The sequence below is a fragment of the Eublepharis macularius genome, chromosome 9 (genome assembly GCF_028583425.1).
Source record: "Eublepharis macularius isolate TG4126 chromosome 9, MPM_Emac_v1.0, whole genome shotgun sequence".
Classification (NCBI taxonomy): domain Eukaryota; kingdom Metazoa; phylum Chordata; class Lepidosauria; order Squamata; family Eublepharidae; genus Eublepharis; species Eublepharis macularius.
Genome location: NC_072798.1, coordinates 18,656,172 through 18,674,957, shown reverse-complemented (window position 1 = coordinate 18,674,957; position 18,786 = coordinate 18,656,172). Strand labels below are relative to the sequence as shown.

At 46.4% G+C, this 18,786-nt stretch overlaps 1 protein-coding gene across 1 annotated transcript in view; it reads left to right on the top strand.

Annotated features, from left to right (window-relative positions):
• The window catches only part of PTPRO (protein tyrosine phosphatase receptor type O), a 100,186-nt gene extending 81,400 nt beyond the window's left edge, over window positions 1–18,786 (top strand). Inside the window, exons 23-26 of the mRNA XM_054988604.1 lie at window positions 415–569; window positions 5,228–5,363; window positions 15,658–15,778; window positions 18,478–18,786. Of these exons, the coding sequence (XP_054844579.1) occupies window positions 415–569; window positions 5,228–5,363; window positions 15,658–15,762 (396 nt within the window). The 3' untranslated portion in view covers window positions 15,763–15,778; window positions 18,478–18,786. The remainder of the gene's footprint in view (window positions 1–414; window positions 570–5,227; window positions 5,364–15,657; window positions 15,779–18,477) is intronic.

Here is an 18,786-nt window from a genome sequence, read left to right as displayed (position 1 = left end):
CTTTTTTTACCTGCCAGAATGTAAGATCACCTGAGGAGGGGTCAAATCAGGAAAATGGTTCTAGAGAGCGAGAGAGAAGAAGAGCTAGACCATTCTTCCTCAGGGTTAAGCCCTTATCAAGTCCCCAAAGGATGCCTTTTATGTCCTAAAGAGCACATCTAGAACTCCAGTCAAGGAACTCCAAGAGTAGGTTTGGCCCTTCCCCCCTTTTCTTCTGGTGTGGCAAGAAAAGGGAAATGGCACAAGCAGAAAGATGTCACTGTGTCTCGAAGAAATGTGATGCATTGAGGTGTCTGTATGGGTTGAATTGTTATTCTTCACCCACTTTCACTTGCAGTTACCCCTGTGTCTGTGGCTGCTTCTTCGCAAAGGCAAGGGCTGCCAGCAACTGGTTTTGTTTTTCCTTTCTCCTAGGCCGACGAAGTGCAGGATGTGATGCACTTCAACTACACTGCTTGGCCCGATCACGGTGTCCCTCCTACGAACGCGGCAGAAAGCATCTTGCAGTTTGTACAGATGGTCAGGCAGCAGGCGACGAAAAGCCGAGGCCCAATGATCATACACTGCAGGTAAAATGGCTCCTTTTGAACGTTCAGGGTCAGAAGGGGTGGGAAAGGAGGCCAGCACGTCCTTTGTGCACAAGACAAACGGGCGCAAACATTTCACTTTGAGTGACAGTCCTGTTCTTCGCCACTGAAACCAATTTGTCAACATTCCATCATTCAGCGGAAGTTTCTCTTCCCAGTGCTTGACCCACAGCCAGTTCTCCAACAGGGCGAGGCCAGGTGGTGGCCTTAAGTACCGTTGCCAACTCACCCCTGTTGTCCACATGGCCATTGCTTCACCACCACCATTGCTCCCCACCCAAGAGACAGAGATGCTAATGCTCCTTCCCTTCTTGGTTCCCAAGCATCTTTACAGCCTGCATTGTGCCAAACAAGACTTCCTGAATTTTTGCATTTTGCCAGAGGAAGGAGCGCTGTTCCAGCTCTGGGCGGGGGGTTGGATAGTGGGATGCGATCAGTAGGGCAATGAGCTGGTGATGAGTAGCAAGAGGCGATGAATAAGGCAGTGTAAAGGTGGCATCTTCAAGCAGCTCTGCCCGTGGCTTGGCCTTAACGTCTTTTGAGAGCGCCTGTGCCTCTTCACAACCGTGACGGGGTGAAGCTCAACAGCTGGGGCTGCCCTGGCAATGGGGAGGTCTACCTCCCAAATTCATCTTCCTCTTCGCCTGCATTCCACATCTCCGACTCTTGAAATCCACAGTCTTGGCTGTGTCTTTTTGACTTCAGGAGCGAGGGAGTGTTTTCAAATACCAACATTCCTCTGTGCATCCATCATGTTCCCAATTCCAAAGCCACAAAAGTAAAATAACACAGCAGCAAATGGGCCTGGCAATTATCATATTTACCTGCTTGTTCTGCTTAAAGAATCCCATGGGAAACAACAACAAAACATTTTCACATGCATCCTCTTGGAGGCAGATGAGGAGGACAGCTGAGCCTCCAGGTGGGGCCGCGTCCTACAGCATGGGTGCAACAACCGAAAAGGCCCTGCTCTTGACTGACGCCAGTCCACAAAAAAGAGAGCAGGGCTTTCTTAGCAAACCTTCATGCTCAGGAAGGTTCACTTGTAAGATGTCCCCCTGAGGCTAGCCGTCTCTCTTACCTCAACCCCTCTACATTGTCCCACCCTGAATTCTGTTTTCTTAGCACACTTTGGCAGTGACAAAACAAGTGCTTCCCCTCCCAGTTATCCAATGCACCAAGTGAGTATCATGTGGCATGCATAGTAGACATGTAAATGGCGGCATCACTGGAGTGCCAGGGTAGTGTGGTGTAGTGGTTTGAGCGCTGGATGAAGATCTGGGAGACTTGGGTCCAAATCCTTTCCCTGCCATGAAGTTTGTTGGGAGCCTCTAGGACAGCCACCTTCTATCAGCCTAACCTACCTGACATGGTTGTTGTGAGGTTAAAATGAGAAAGGGAGTGCCCTGTGTGCCTTAGTGAGCTTTGGTGGAAGGGAGTCAGGCTGTCAGGCAGTCTTTATTATGGCCCACAAGCCTTATAGAAACAGGGGGGGAAACAAACCAAGCCTGAATTCTTCCTAGAAGCTAAAATGACAAAACTGAGGCTATTGTACTTTAGTCACATCGTGAGATGATAAGACTCTTTGGAAAAGTCAATAATGCTAGGAAAATTAGAAGGCAGTAGGAAAAGAGGAAGACCCCAAATAAGATAGCTTGACACAATAAAAGAAGCCCCGGCCTCCAGTTTGTAGGATCCGAGCAAGTATTGTTAATGATACAACATTTAGGCGATCTCTTATTTGTAGGATCACCATAAGTTGGAGGCGACTTGACGGCACATGACACACACACATTAACTATCTACAATGATATTTCTACATACATCATTGACCTAGTATAGCTCACAATTTACAGGCTATTATCTGAAAAAATTATGCAGAAGATATTATCTCTGCCCATATTTCCATTGCAGAGAACATAAACTTGGCTACATATATAGTAATTCTTTGCTTGACCCTGGTAATAAAATTTTGAGTCTGCTGACCAGAAAACAGGTTTTTATCGACTAGCACAGGTTTCAATAAGTCCAGACATGCTTGTAAATAAAATCTGCAGTGAAATACTATGTATGCCAATGATTCAATTGAGTTATCAGAGCAGGGACAAAATCTACAGTAGGATGGACTGTGTTTGTATCTTCCTGTCTTCAGTGCAGATGGAGGAAAGGAAAGATTAAAAATGTCCTGGAATGATAGAATCACACAGAGGGCAGAAATGATGCGACTCTTCCCAACTGAGCACTAAACACCATATGTTCATTTGTAATATATTTCACAATGAATGTTGCGTATCCAGGTTGTGTCAGTGTCTGAAAGGTTGGAGAGGTGCTGGGGAATGTAGATTAAATGTCTGCATTCATGTTTTTCCTTCTGAATAGGAGTAAAATGTGTATCTTGGAGGGGCGTTCCCACAATTAAACTGGGACAGCCAACTTTGATATGCAAATATCTGTATTTGTGATAACATATAAACTGAATGCGGGCCTCGCTGTCAGCATAGCACGTGGCCATAAGCTCCTTCCAGCATAGTATGTCTGATAACATATTTTTGGCCAGAGACTTCAGCACCAGTGCCAGCTACCTGGCGCTCACAGGAGCAAAAAGGAAGGATAAGCAGGCCCCACTTATGGCCAAAGTCCAAAAGCCCCTTGCGAATGCCAGCTGCTCTTTGGGTAGCTCCCAAACAGAACTGGCTATTTGGGGAATCGTTAAGGATACTAAAGGAAAGATCTGTTTCTTTGCTTTCTTTTAAATTGCAAATGTGTAAATGTTTGTGAGAGCTGCCCAGATCCCTATTCTGGAACCTGGATGGGAATACAAAAATACATCATTTCTGGGCTTTTTTTCTGGGAAAAGAGGTGGTGGAACTCAGGACCGCACAATGACGTCACTTTGGGTCAGCTGGAACAAGGGGGGAGTTTTTTAAAGCTTAAATCGGCCTCGGCAAAAATGGTCACAGGGCCGGTGGCCTCACCCCCTGATCTTCAGACAGAGGGGAGTTTAGATTGTCCTCCTCGCCAGGCACGGAGGGCAACCTAAACTCCCCTCTGTCTGGAGATCAGGGGTGGTGCCACTGGCCATGTGACCATTTTCAAGAGGTGCCGGAACTCTGTTCCACTGCGTTCCTGCTGAAAAAAAGCCCTGGCTTTAGGGATATCTGTTTATATCGCTATAGTGTCTTGGCCTGGTCTAGCCCTTTTCTTTGAGGTTCCATTAGTTTCAGATGTTTAAGGACATGCTGAACTCTCCCATTGAAGTCAGTGAGATGAAAAAAGATTTCACCTTGGCTAGATTACACAGGTAATAGGGCTATACTATACCGGAATGGGTCCGAACGATGCTTTAAATAAGATAAAGGGACTGTAGACTATAGCACCGTGTATAGCATGTACTAGCTGTTATTTATTTATTTAAAATTTCTATTCCTCCCTCCCCATTACTGTATGTTATCCTACTGTATAATTTTTGAATCAAATTTCTGCTTTTTCAGCTTGGTTTCACATTGTTTCTTGGTTTCAGGTTTTTGCAGTCCTAATCCTATTACATTGCTTATTGTATGTCCCACCCTGTTGGTTGTATTAACTTACACGGTGTAATCTTCCTTGTGTCTCAGTAAGACAGGTGTATAAATAACATAAGTAAAATGGATGATGTTATCTGTTTTTATGGGCACAGCACAAGGTGATGGGAGCAACAGGAAAAAGAATTCTGCTTTCATCTTTTTCCTTCTAATGCCGTGGTTTGCTGTGCTGGTTAAAAATGGATACCATCAGGTGCAATATACCCTCCTAAGTCCTAGCATTCAACTCAGTGAATACCTAGGATGCTGCACCAGTCCAGCTGCACCATGTCAGCAGGAGAAGAGAACACCACCATTGCAAGGTTGTTCCCCCAAACTGTAAGCATTAATTCCAAAAGAAAATAAGCAGAACACAGGATTGGATCTATAGGCACAAGGGTTTCTGCCCACGGGATGTGGTTTTCCTGCCTCCCCCTCCTTTGGCAGTCCAAAATGTTGCCCCAAATCCTTTCTTGTATGGTCTGCTCTCTCTCCCAAGAACTGGATTTGGGGGACATTTGGGGCTGCCACAGGAGCAGGGAAGTGAAAAAATCGTGCTTCTTGGCCAGAAATCCACAGAACGCCTTGTCTGGATCCAAGCCAAAAGTGCTAATCAGGGTCAGGAAATGTACGCTCAGCAAGGAGCTGTGTCCTGGCTCCCTGGTGAGTGTACCAGTAAGATACAAGCATTTGCATATTTATCACATTCACGCTTTAGCTCTTGATGAGTACACTTATAAAGGTCTTAGGTGAACCTCTAAAAAGGGTGCAATCCTAAGCAAGACTACCGAGAAATAAGCCCAGTGTTATTTAGAGGGGCTTACTCCCAGGAAAGTGCCTTTTAGGATTGAAGCCCAGGTGTCCTGTGTCAAACTTACAGCAGCTCAAGTGTTGGCATACTTAAAATTCATAAAGCTAAGCATAAATGAGATGCCATGGCTCAGATGAATGTTTGCAAAGTGGGTATTACTTTTGCACAGAGTGGAGATTCATAGGGATCACACATATTCCCTGTTTTCTCCGTATCCTGTCCCCCAAGTAACAATAGCATGTAACAATGTGTGCATGTGTGTGTTGCAGTGCCGGTGTAGGACGGACAGGAACTTTTATAGCACTGGATCGCCTCCTACAGCACATTCGGGATCACGAGTTTGTAGATATATTGGGGCTGGTGTCTGACATGCGGTCTTATAGGATGTCCATGGTACAAACGGAGGTATGTCTTTCGGCTGAATGTTTCAAAAGGAATTCTCTGTTCTTCATACTGTGCATATTTCAGTCTCATATATACTTTACAATCTTTGCAAATAATGGGGTCCCCCCATATCTTATGGCATTTGGTTTCTTATACAGCCCTATCACTTTCACTTTTTAGTTTTCTAGTCCAAAATGTAATTTTCTGTGCCAATGTACTTGGCAAAAATTACATTTCCAAATTCCAGTTGTTGTTGTTTTAAAAAATCGCTAGCAGAGTATATAACTTTTGTCTGTGCGTGTTCTATGGGGCTAATCCAGGAATAAAACTTGCAAGACAAATTAATTGAAAACAAAATTTCTTTAACTCAAAACCTTCCACCATACAGATCAACACAACAGAGGTTTATATAGCTAACATGGTGAACAAAAAATGTTATTGAAAGATGGTTTCAGGTGAGTAGCCACGTCAGTCTGTACTAGAAAAACAAGTGCTGCCGCACTGGAATTTTACCTTCTTGACTGATGTAATTCTAAAAGAACAATATTATTACATCAGTAATACCAGTTATACAATATTTAATCCCCCCCTTTACTAATTATCTTTTTTTGTACATAATTTTCCATATATCTTATATGGGGTGCTAAGAGTCCAGAAAATCTTATACAGTTCCCTAGCAAAACAGACTCTTGCTCTCTGCTAACATCCAGTCAGTGCCTCCACCTCAGCTTGGCTAAACCACCTGGTTCCTGGAGATACAAGTGCACTCATGCTGAATTTATAAAATGGAGGAGAGACTTCAGCCTGTAGGTAAATGTTGGAAAAATAGAAAATCTAGAAGGTAACTGAATAGTAGCAAACACCAGGGGTTTTTTTGGGGAAAAGAGGTGGTGGAACTCAGTGGGTTGCCCTTGGAGAAAATGGTCAGATGGCTGGTGGCCTCGCCCCCTGATCTCCAGACAGAGGGGAGTTTAGATTGCCCTCCGCGCCGTGGCGTGGAGGGCAATCTCAACTCCCCTCTGTCTGGAGATCAGGGGGCAGGGCCACCAGCCATCTGGCCATTTTCAAGAGGTTCCGGAACTCCGTTCCACCGCGTTCCTGCTGAAAAAAAATCCCTGGCAAACACTATTACAAATCTTGTGGCACCTTAAAAACCAACACATGTTAAAGGCAAGATCTGCTTCATCACATGAAAATATTGCAGAAAACCTGGGCTCTGTAAAGCAGTCACAACATGAGCAAGGGGTGCATTACAGCACTTGGTAAAAGGCATGCTTTGCAGGCAGAAGGTCCTTGGTTTGGTATGTATGTATGTCCCAGCAAGTCACTTACAGCGACCTCAGCAAGTGGCTTTCAAGACAAGTGAGAAACAGAGGTAGTTTGCCATTGCCTTCCTCTGCAATGTCTTGCTTGGTTTCTCCCCATCCAGGTACTGGCCCTGCTTAGCTTCCAAGATCTCATGAGACTGGATTATACCATACTGCCTTCCCTCCAGCCTAAGTTCAGAGTGTGTGCGTGTAAAGTGCCGTCAAGTTGCAACCAACTTATGGCAACCGCCGCAAAAGATTTTCAAAGCTAGTGAGAAACAGAGGTGGTTTGCCAGCGCCTTCCTCTGCAGAGTCTTCCTTGGTGGTTTCCCCTCCCCTGCTTAGCCTCTGAGATCTGATGAGATCCTACTGCCTTCCCTCCTTCCTAGGTTTAGTACCTGTCATCATCTCTGTGCTGTACTATTAACTGGGGGTGCTGCAAACTTCACCATAAACACATGCAACAGTTGAACTGACTTTGTTCAGAGGTGTTGGACATCACTCGATCTTCCTATTCGGTTCTAGCCAAACAGGTTTGCAGTGGGTTTTTGCAGACCTGCACATGTGCTAAGATACTGCCGATTCAAACAGATTGGCAGCCAGTAGTGTCACTTGGGACTATGTAGATCAGTGATACTCACTGCACAGCTCATGGACAGCTGTGTTCATAGTTGTCGTCAGCCAAAACAGCCACATTTTTGGTGTGTGGGGCCCTGGTTGTAGAACTCCATCTAAGGAGATCTTTTTGGACTGTGAATTGAGTGGAGATTTAACAAGCATCCTTTCCCTAATATTTCAGGTGGGCAACCATGCTGGTCTGCAATAGAAAGCAAGATTTGAACACCTTAAAGACCAACAAGATTTCCTGGGTATTAGCTTTCGTGAGCCCCTGTTGAAGGGAGCTTTGACTCTCAAAAACTTATTCCCTGGAAATCTTGTTAGTCTTTAAGATGCTACCAGACTCAAATGTTGGAGAAGAGCCACAGGTGGCATGTCAAAGAAACCCATGCGACTCCCGAGCAACTGAGTATCACTAACATAGATGAACACTAGAGGGTAGGATTTTATGAAAACGACATTTATTTGATTTACATGATTGGTGACTGACTTAATTGTCTGTCTAAGCAACTGTCTACGGAGAAGAGCAGTCAATCCGCAAGGATGGGGTGTAGAGTAGAACTCAATTGGGCTGTGTGAGAACACAGAGGGACAAAAAATGATTGTGCTGTACTGCATGGGTAGGGTGGAGCATAGTGAAGCAACCTACTGAACAGCCGCAAATTGACCATAAGCAGTCCAGCCGTTTGTTGAGAAATCGACTCCTTTTTTGCAAGATGTGAGCCAAACCTGCGAGTGGTTCGAGAATCCCAACTTTAAATTGCCGCCACCTCCATTTTATTGGTTATCTACAGGAGTTGAGTTAGGTCCTCCTTCAGTCACGTACACGGTCTAAGCACATGTTACATTTCCCTCTGCATCCTCCTTGAGTCTGTGTAAACAGTCCTATTCTGTGCTTGGAGTTTAGTCTCAGACGCATGGAGGCCCAGTTCAGACTGGGATAGTGGTGCGCAGGGAAAGAGAGGTTCAGCCTTCCTTCCCCATGCCAGGGGCATTGTTTTTCCTACTGGGGGCTCCATGTGCAGTGATGGGGTATACTCAAGTTTCCCAAATGGGAACTAAATCCCCAGCACAGAATTCACAATACACGTTTAATCAGACATCCCTGGTGAGAAATCTGGGGTAATGCACTCTTAGAGCCAAGCTGCAAGTGATGCCTTACACAGGTCGAACACTTGTCAGCTTCCCTCAAGTTTTGATGGGAAATGTAGGCATCCTGGTTTTACAGCTTGGCTCTCCACTACAGCTGCAAGACCAGGATGCCTACATTTCCCATCAAAACTTGAGGGAAGCTGACAAGTGTTCGACCTGTGTAAGGTGTCACTTGCAGCTTGGCTCTTAGATTAACCACCTTCACAGGGTTATTGTGAGGATAAAATGGAGGAGAGGAGTACGATGTAAGCCACTTTGGGTCCCCGGGGGAGGGGGGGGAGAAAGGTGGAGTGTAAGTGAAGTAAATAAATAAGCATAAGTCCTTAATTGCGCTCAGGCTTTAGGAAAAAAGAATGTTACGGAGCAATAGGGCTGTTGTAACAGGATTGCTGCCTGGTTTATTGTTGCCAGTAAACTTGGAGAGCAGCACCTAGGAGAGGGCATGAAACAGTTCCTTGAGAGTTTATTAATGAGAATCAGGGCTTTTTTTCAGGGGGAACATGGGGGAACGGAGTTCCGGAACCTCTTGAAAATGGTCACATGGCTGGTGGCCCCGCCCCCTGATCTCCAGACAGAGGGGAGTTGAGATTGACCAAGGGCAATCTCAACTCCCCTCTGTCTGGAGATCAGGGGGCGGGGCCACCAGCCATGTGACCATTTTCTCTGAGGGCAACCCACTGAGTTCTACCACCTCTTTTCCCAGAAAAAAGCCCTGTTGAGAATTAAACTAAAAATGGAAACATGTTGCATAATGCCGACAACCACCTTCCAAGAACCACTTCCTCTTCAGGTCCGGTGTCTGAGCTTTCACTTAACTGCTGAAGCCATGAGGGCTAGAAAATTGGCTTTAAAAACACGTTGAAATTCCGAGTGTCAGCACCTGCACTGAGTACATGTTCTATTCCAAACAAACCTGCTAATTAAGTGATTGATATTGGGCAGCTTTGTGTCTTACAGGCAAGGGGAGGGGTAAATGTACAAAAAGGAGCTTGCAAAGGATGAGCTGATGTGCAATTTCTTTTCCTATCTGGAGCTTGCACGTCTCACTCTTTACATTCTTTGTCACATATTGTACAGCAAAAAAGAGGGAAGAGCAAAGAACGCATTGGCACTCTCATCTTCTCTCCCCCTTCCAGTTTACCCTGGTGAATCCTTGTAGCAAATGAGGCACCAAACCAAATCCTAGACTGTCCTACTTTAGGTGGGAGGGGGAATCATGGATGACTCTCCATTTTAAAAAGAAACACTTGCAAGTAGAAAGCTAGGTGTCAAGCAGTGAGCCCAGTCAAACCTTCTCCTTTACATGCTAGTTTTCTATGTTGTAATTTTTACAAAAGTCATGATGCAGTGTTCAAACCTATCTGAACTATCGGCTGATTCCGCACACGTTGGATAATGCACTTTCAATGCACTTTATCAATCGTTTGAGGTGGATTTTTTGTTCCACACACTAAGAAATCCATTCCAAATGATCTATAAAGAGGATTGGAAGTGCCTTATCCAATGTGTGCGGAATCAGCCGATAGTTCAGATAGGTTTGAACACTGCATCTGTAGTCTAAAATGGTGCAGTCCGGACACAATTCCATTTCTGCATTTATTGTGTAGCCCAGCCTATGGGGCTTTCTTTGGTACCAGCCAAAGGTTGCTGCTAGGTACAAAGCTGTTTCCTTTTCTCATTTCCCCCTTTTCCTCCTTTTTTTTTTTAGAGCACTCAGTTAACGTAGCTCAAAACCATCCCCCTAATCCATCCGGACAGGAACTGCCAACTTCTGTGCTGGTTCCAAGGCCCTGCTATTTGCCAGCTGGCTAGTGCCCCTGCTGCATTGGCAAGACTTGCTACATCCTCTCTTTCTGCCATGCACAAGGCCAGCAGACGGTGCCAGCAAACCGGATCAGGATTAGAGAACACCCCAAATGCATGCCAGCAGCGAATGCTCAGGAGCCGGATACGGCGCACAGGTTGCCAGGGCTGCAGAGTCAGGATAGGAGGAGACAAACTCACTATTTTCAATCATTAGAATAGGCAATGGTTTTGGCAACACAGCCAGAGATAAATAGAAAATCCAAATTCTCAGCTCCAGAGACCCCAAATGTTGATTTAAAAGAAAACAAAACAAAAAGCATATTTGCGTGGGATTCATTGGACATACTCCAGTCTCTGCTTCCATGTTTGTAAGGATGGTGTTATGCTTAAATCCTGTTTGTTCAAGCTACGGCCAGTTGGCATAGATACTGCAAGTTGAAGCACCTGTGCAACTCAGATGGGGCGACAGTCTACGGCCCCCTGCCTCCAAGGCAGCTTCCCTCCTCTTCAGTTCCCTGGTTATGATGACACCTTGTGGTCTGTATCAAGTGTCTTACATTGTGGAATGTGGTGCATAATGAATCTTGGTTTGTGAATGATGCTGGGAAGGGAGGTGGTTTTGGGATCCCCTCCAGCTCTGGAGGTCTAGACTTCACTGGACACAGGCTGTTTGTAGGCTTCCCCTTCTCCCACCTGCAGTGCTGCAAGTGTTGGCACAAAGGTTGAAAACTACTCAGTACGCCAGGTCAGCATCTGTCAACCACGAGTGAAGTTTGAGAACATCACGCAGCAGTTTACAGTGATGTTTGCTATGGTAAACATGCACATTCTGAAAGAGCAGTGTTGTATAGTGGTTAGATCCTTGTTGTGGGGACCTCTGTGTTCTGATCTGTACTGAAACACACTGTGTGATTTGGGGTCAGTCACTATCTCAGCTTAACCTATTTCTCAAGGTGTTGTGAGGATAACATGGGCGTGACACACTCCATGTACATACCTGGATCTCCTTGGAAGAAGGAAAGGATAAAAATGTGATAAATAAGGGAACAGGACACATTTTGAGGAGCTGTGACTGGTCGTTGCTCCCTAGCACACATCCACTGCATTTTGAAAGCCTTGTGCTTCCCTTTACACTTAAAATATTTCCAGAGACTCTAGTCCTAGGTGTGTGTATGTGTGTTTGTTCACTCCCATGAACAATAAAAAATATGTCCTTGCTTGTTATTAGCCACTAGATGTCAGTGGCACTTAAGAAGCAACAATTTCACAGCCCGCTGTGAACGTTTCAGTGGAAAAATCAGAGGCTACACTGTGCTTTTCATTCATTTATCAAGAGCTGGGAAATGAATTGATCGGGTTCAGCACACGCCTCCCAAGTTGGTAGGAAGGTGCAGAAAGCCTGGAGTTCAAAAGGAATCTGTGGGACCCAAGCAAAGTTGATAATTGTTGCCAACATGGGCCCACCAGCCCCTCTGCCCAAACTGTTAGAGGTAAATCATACTCGCCTAGACTTCCCCTTTGAAACCCAGGACGAATCTGGATGTACAATCTGGACATGAGACACATCATTGACATTATTCTTAGCATGGGCAGAGCAGTTCAAGTCTGTTATCTCTCAACATTCCTGCAGTGTAGGCCAATATGATACTCATCCATATTACAGATAGAGAGGGAAGAGAATGGCCTCCTAGGGAGTTCACAGGAGGGCCCTGATTTACCCTGCAAGTTGCCAAGTTATTCACTGTATTTTTATCTCTCTTTTCAGTCAGAACAATTGGTTCCTAAAGTGGCTGGTCGCAACCAAACACTAAGACAGATAGCAGTGAAAGCATAATTTTTGAGAGACATGGTCCAGAAGCAATGAAGGCATGTCTGAATGCTACCTCTCTTTCCTCTGGCTTTGTTGATGAACGTTAGTAGCTGTAACTACTCAGCTACTCAGCTGTAACTACTCAGTTCTCAGCTGGAGCTGGAAAGAAACCTGTCGCCGAGACTGGTGGCTGCATGCCTGGCTGCTGCGACTTCTCTCTCTGGCCTCGAGAATATCATGTAGTAGTTGGGCAAAACAAGATTGAGGCTGGAGCCGGACCAGTCCCGGTGGAGGGGTGCCTGCACCCTCTGTCATCTGCCTCTAGCCTTGTTGACCACAATTGTTATCTGGGAGTAGGGGAGCTCTCAGATGGAGCTGGATACAAGCATATTTCATGGCCAGATACAGTAGAGAGGGGCCCAGCAGTTGCTTCTCCTCCTCCCTTTTTGGTTGTTGCCCCCCAAAGAATGGGTCGCGATGGGATCTCAGAGCCCCTCCAAGTGCCTGCCACAGGTTTCAGTTTCACAATGGAACAAATCAAGATGGGTAGCCATGTTAGTTTGTCTGTAGCAACAGAAAAGCACAAGAGTCCAGTAGCACCTATAGGACTAACAAAATTTGTGGCAGGGTATGAGCTTTCGTGAGTCACATCTTATTTCTTCAGATACAGCCATGTATCTAGTGGCTGTATCTGAAGAAGAGCAGTGACACAAATTTTGTTAGTCTTATAGGTGCTACTGGACTCTTGCACTTTTCTAATGAAACAAAGGCTGATTCCGCACACATTGGATAATGTACTTTCAATGCACTTTATCAATCGTTTGAGGTGGATTTTTTGTTCTACACACAAAAAAATCCATTCCAAATGATCTATAAAGAGGATTGGAAGTGCATTATCCAACGTGTGCGGAATCACTCATAGTGAAGCATTCCCTTCTGACAGCAGAGCGTCCTAGGCAAGTAGCGCCTGTGCACCAGCAGTAGGATCTTGCTCTAATCACCTGTGCCAGTACTGGAGATGTACCCCCCACACTTACGTGCCAGCCGCTTTTGGTGCCCGGGGACAAAAGCCCTTTCCCAGAAATGCCATACGAGGGGTTCTTTCCAGGCAGAGAGGCTGCCTCTAGTGATGGTATGATGCACCCCATGTTCAGAGCGGCTGGAGCAGACAAGGAAATCCACACTTATCCATGGTGTATATGTTTTCTGGTGCTGCCTTCTTCCCTGGGCTCATTGTTTCCTTCCTAGCATATTGGCTGGATCAGAAGCAGCAAAAGGGGCCTTCTGCTCTGCCCTTGCAGCAAGTGTTATTCAAACCTACTTTGTGGAAAGAGGTGGCATGGTATAGCTTGACTTCATCAGGTCTCAGAAACTAAGCAGGATCAGCCTTGGTCAGAACGTGGATGGGAAACCACCAACGGGGGTTGCTCTACAGAGGAAGGCAATGGCCAACCACTTCTGCTTCTCGCTTGCCTTGAAAGCCCCTTGCTGGGGTTGTCATAAGTCAGTTGTGACTTGACAGCATATACGTACATACATAGTTTGTGGGCACTCTTCCACATTGACTAATCTGTCGAAGACCCCTTACATGCCTGTTGCGCAAGCCTTGAGTATGTTGTAGGGGATTCTGGGCATATTTCAGGGCCCACATTCTGCATACAAGCTTCTTGTGCCTCACTGTTGCCAAGGTGATGGGGGAGATGGAGGAGCTGGGGACACTTTCTTCAGGCAGAGGATTTGGGGGTGGGGCAACCGTTCAGTGCATTTCCAGGATATAGTCTGTGGGCTGGATCCAGGTTAAATTTTCCTTTCACACAGTTCTGTCAGCGGAACGTAACTTTCCCGCCTTCTGCTAATCTCACCAAAATGCTGCTCCTGGGGGACGGGAGACTCTAAGGAAGAGCATGAGAGGCAAATTCTTGCAGCTAACTCCGAGAGCTAGCTGCAAGAAGTTGGAATAGATGGAAGTTACCGCTCCCCTTCCATTACCAGAAATTTCATCTGCATCCAACCCTGTGTGGTTTCACAAATAAAGAAGAATGTTTACCTTCATGAGTCATAACGTATTTATTTATTGCTTCATTTACAGTCTGCCTGTCTCTCAGAGACTCAGTGCGGATTACAAATATTAAAAACCAACACTACAATATAACCATAAATACAGTAAAAACAATACATACAATAAAAACCTATCTAGACAATTTCCACAAACATTGAAACGTTAAAAAGCTTATAAAATAAATTCTGGATAAATATGTTCTCCAAAGTCATTCCATCATGAACTTTCTGCAGAAGGATGGCAGTGAAGGAGCATTGTGTGAATACAGTGAGGGAGCGTGTGTGTGTAACAAGGTTGCATTTGTGTGACAAGCCCCAGGGACATGAATGGCCTGGTGTAGAACATGACATGGGATGCCAGAATTAGGCTGGAGGGACCTAGTTTCAAACCATTACCGGGTGTAATGCTTTTTTTAATGTATTACTCATTTCATTTATAGCTCACTTTTCTTTCATCATGGAACTTGATACCTTTAGGGCCTCCACAAGTTCTCCCCACCTTGCTTAGCTTCACCAAGGTTGTTGTCTCATGGATCCTTTGATTAGACTTTAGGATGGTCTCTCTCTCTCTTAGAGCCAAGCCACTAGCGACGCCTGACACAGGTTGGACACTTGTCAGCTTCCCTCAAGTTTTGATGGGAAATGTAGGCATCCTGGTCTTGCAGCTTGGCTCTCCATTTAACTGAAGTTTACAGAGCGGCAGTCTATGGGAGGGAGAACATGCGGTCGGGAAGGGATTGCAGGTGTTGGGCTCTCGCCAGGCACCCTCCTTCCCCTCCGCTGGGTGTGTATGTGTGGGTTTCTGTAAACTTCAATTAAATGGAGACCCAAGCTGTAAGACCAGGATGCCTATATTTCCCATCAAAACTTGAGGGAAGCTGACAAGTGTCCAACCTGTGTCAGGCATCACTTGTAGCTTGGCCCTCAGCCAAACCTACTTCTCAGGGTTTGTCTGAGAATAAATGGGGATAGTCCTCTGAGTGCCTTGAAGAATGGGTGGGGGATCAATGTAATAATTAAAACTAATGCCTCCCATGATCTACTCAACCCTCTTCTGGGGTTGCCCACTTCAGAAGAAGATGATCATTTGTAGTGGGCAGGCTGTCTGCTGGGGAGGTCTGTCCTCTGTTGTTATCTCGAGGCCTCTCTAAATAAGAACTGGGGGAATAGACTGGAGAGAGTTGGGTTCCAACTTCCACTCAGCAATGAAGTTTGTTGACTGATTTGGCTAAGCAAGTTACTGTCTCTCACCTTAAACTGCTTCAGAGGTGTGTTCTGAGGATAGAATGGGTTGAAAGCTCGTAAGTGCAAGCCTGGAGGAAAGATGGGGTTCCAATTAAGCAAATGAATACCTTTGGAAAGAGATGCCTAATTCCTATTTCACCCCCGGGAATTAAGGTCAAGAGTGACTTTTTCGGCTTCAACAGGCCAGGAAAAACTGATCCAAAACTAGGATAAAAGATTCCGCTCTTAACATAATCAGTGGCCGGGGTGAACCCAACGTATTTGGGTGACTGGGCTTCTAAACTTTGACTATATATGACCTTTTATTCTCTTTCTGTAGGAACAATACATTTTTATTCACCAGTGTGTGCAATTAATGTGGCTCAAGAAGAAGCAGCAGTTCTGCATCAGCGATGTTATATACGAGAACGTCAGCAAGTCATAATTCCAAGTCACAGGTGGTGAGTTTGGGAAACCTTCCCTGGCAGCACTGCTTGAGTTACTGCGCTGACGCTTACACAGTAGCCGCTGCAGTCATAAATAGGAACGCTGAGGTTTTTATTCATTGCAACGTGCCTGATAGCTGCGCTAGCACACAATAGTTCATGCTAACACTCAAAAGCAGCGTGGATGTGCGCTTGTGTACACAGATCTGGGTATGCCAAGGCTGTGTGCTTAAAGTCCAGTTACAACCACCTGCCATCCTGGAGAAGAAGATTGGCTGTGCTTCTCCAATTTCCCACTCCCCACCATTTCATTTCCAGCTCTTCACTTCCCAACTGTGTTCCTTACATACAGCCCCAGCAGTTGCATGAGTGTGTTGTTGGATCGGAGCCAATTAATTTAATTTTGAGGCCAAAACTAGCACTCAGATGGACTCAGCACAGTCTGAGCTTTCATGAAGCCAGAAAAAAATGGATTGTTTAAAGTGACCACTCCAAACATAATAATTCTTCTCTTATATACCCCAATATGGGTCCTCTTATACCCAAATATGGTACTGGTGTGCCCAGGGATCTAAAATTCCTTTGCACTTTCCACTGTATGCATTAGATCCTTGCTATTAAAACTAAAGTTTGACATAGAATTCAAATGTGTGAGTTGTCAGCTAAGAAGCTCCCCCCTGTCCTGCATTCCAATCTTGTGTTTGCTACCGATTCACTAACTGACCTTTGGCAAGACACCGTTTCTCAGCCGTCTCTCCCATATGTTGTACGGAGAATAGTAATACTAGCCTACCATACATGGTTGTTCTGTTGTTTAAGGGATGAATGGCACTGGTCTACCTCCAGTTACACACAAGCAAGGCGACACATGACATGAGCATGCTGATTCTGCTTACTGTTTTGTTTACTTCATTTGTACTCCACTTTTCTCCGCAATGGGGACCCAAAGGGGCTTGCAGCGTTCTTCTCTGTTTTACCCTCGCAGTGACTCTGCAATGGAAGTTAGGCTGAGGGTGTGAGATTGGCTTAGTGAGCTTCTTTGGGTGGAGTACAGCACGAGCCTCTCCCTGTTCTCAGCCACCTGGTTCGGCAGTGGGGGGCTCTCTTCTCCAGCTATCCTACAGCTGATAGTTGCCCCACCCCTGCTTCTAGTGATCACAGGTGGACAGGGAAGGAAAAATGGCTCTGGGAAGGGCCTCAAGGAGGCAGAAAGGGAAAAGGTTGGTCTCCAGTGGGCTTGGGGCAGTCTGCTTGTAGCAGCAGCTCGTGCCTGCTGACAGGGCCGGATTTAGGGTTGCCGGCGCACTCCCAGCGCAGCATGATGACGTCATCTTGGTGATGTCATCACACAGGGCGGCGGAAGCAGCATGCGGGGCTGGGAAGCCGCCCGCGCCATTTGCCTCCCCGCAGGCGAATGGCGCGGGCGGCTTCGCAGCCCCCCCCGCTGCCTTTCGCCTGCCCCGCAGGGCAGGCAAAAGGCAGCACATGGGGCTGCAAGGCCGCCCGCGCCATGCACCTGCCCCGTAGGACAGGGGGTGGCTGGCTGCCCCCTCTCCTGCAGGGCAGGCGAATGGTGTGGGTGGCCGTGCTGCCCTTTGCCTGCCCTGCAGGACAGGGGGTGCACGGCAAGCTGGCCGCCCCCTGTCCTGCGGGGCAGGTGAAAGGCAGCGCGGGGGGCTGCAAGGCTGCCTGCGCTGCTGCCCGCACGTTCTGGCAGCTGGCAGCTGCTCCTGGCGCCCCCTCCCTGGCAGCGCTGGGGGCAGACTACCCCCCTGCCCCCCCTCGATCCGGCCCTGCCTGCTGACCTTGTGCCCGCTCTCAACAATAATGGTTGCTCCCCACCCTCCTGTGGTGCCTGCTTGCACCCCTTCCCGCTTCGTGGCTCAAGCAGCCGGTTTACAGCAGTGCTGACTTCCACCTGTCTCACACAAAGTGAGGGCCACCCCTTTTGGGGGGAGCTGGGGGCAGTATGTGAGGGGAGGCCAGTGATTCTGGGGCTCATCCTGGACTTTGGCTCAGGGCCCCAGAATCACTAAGAATGCTTTGAGTGGTTTAAAGCAATGCTACTTTTTATTGTGATGTCACTGGAGGAGGTGAATTGGAAGCAGTCAAGCTGCAAGCGAAACAATGTTTACTTCATGAGGTTCTTTCTGTGCTTGAAAGTAGGGAATAAAAACAAATGATGACTATTCCTTTTCCTAAGGAGTGTCACTTTTTGGTTATTCAAAGAGCTATCAGAGGCTCCAAAAGGTGCCTATATCTTGGCGTTGATCATTGGTGACAGGAGATGGGGCCTCATATGCAAATTTATGCAAACCATTGAAATGCCAATGGTTATTAAAGTCACTGAGAATTCTTTTGTCAGTTGACATTCCTATCAATCGGGGCTTTTTTTCAGCTGGAACGCGGTGGAACGGAGTTCCGGAACCTCTTGAAAATGGTCACGTGTCTGGTGGCCCCGCCCCCTGATCTCCAGACAGAGGGGAGTTGAGATTGCCCTCCATGCCGCCGAGTGGAACAGAGGGCAATCTCAACTCCCCTCTGTCTGGAGATCAGGGGGCGGGGCCACCAGCCATGTGACCATTTTCTCCGAGGGCAACCCACTGAGTTCTACCACCTCTTTTCCCAGAAAAAAAGCCCTGCTATTAATAATGTGTTGATGGTTAATCGTTAAAACAAGATACTTCTTTCCTCCCTCCCCTTCTCCTTTACAGGACAGAGAACGATGAAAGACATCCATCCATCTTCCCTTGCTTCGGATTTTTATTCTCTCTGGGTTTTTTTTTACCCTTTGTTAACTGATTTCTGGTATGTAGACATTTTTTTTTAACATTCAGAAGCTCTGGGGAGATGTAGCCTTAAGGAACCTGCAGTGTCTTTGGACAATCCATTTTGCTGGACCTTTTTTTAAAAAATCAGCTATACTGGACCAAATTCAACTCAATGACGTTAAAAGGAACAATGTGATAATGTGCATAAACACACAGACAGCTGGTGGTTTGCTTTTAATTTCTCTTTCATTT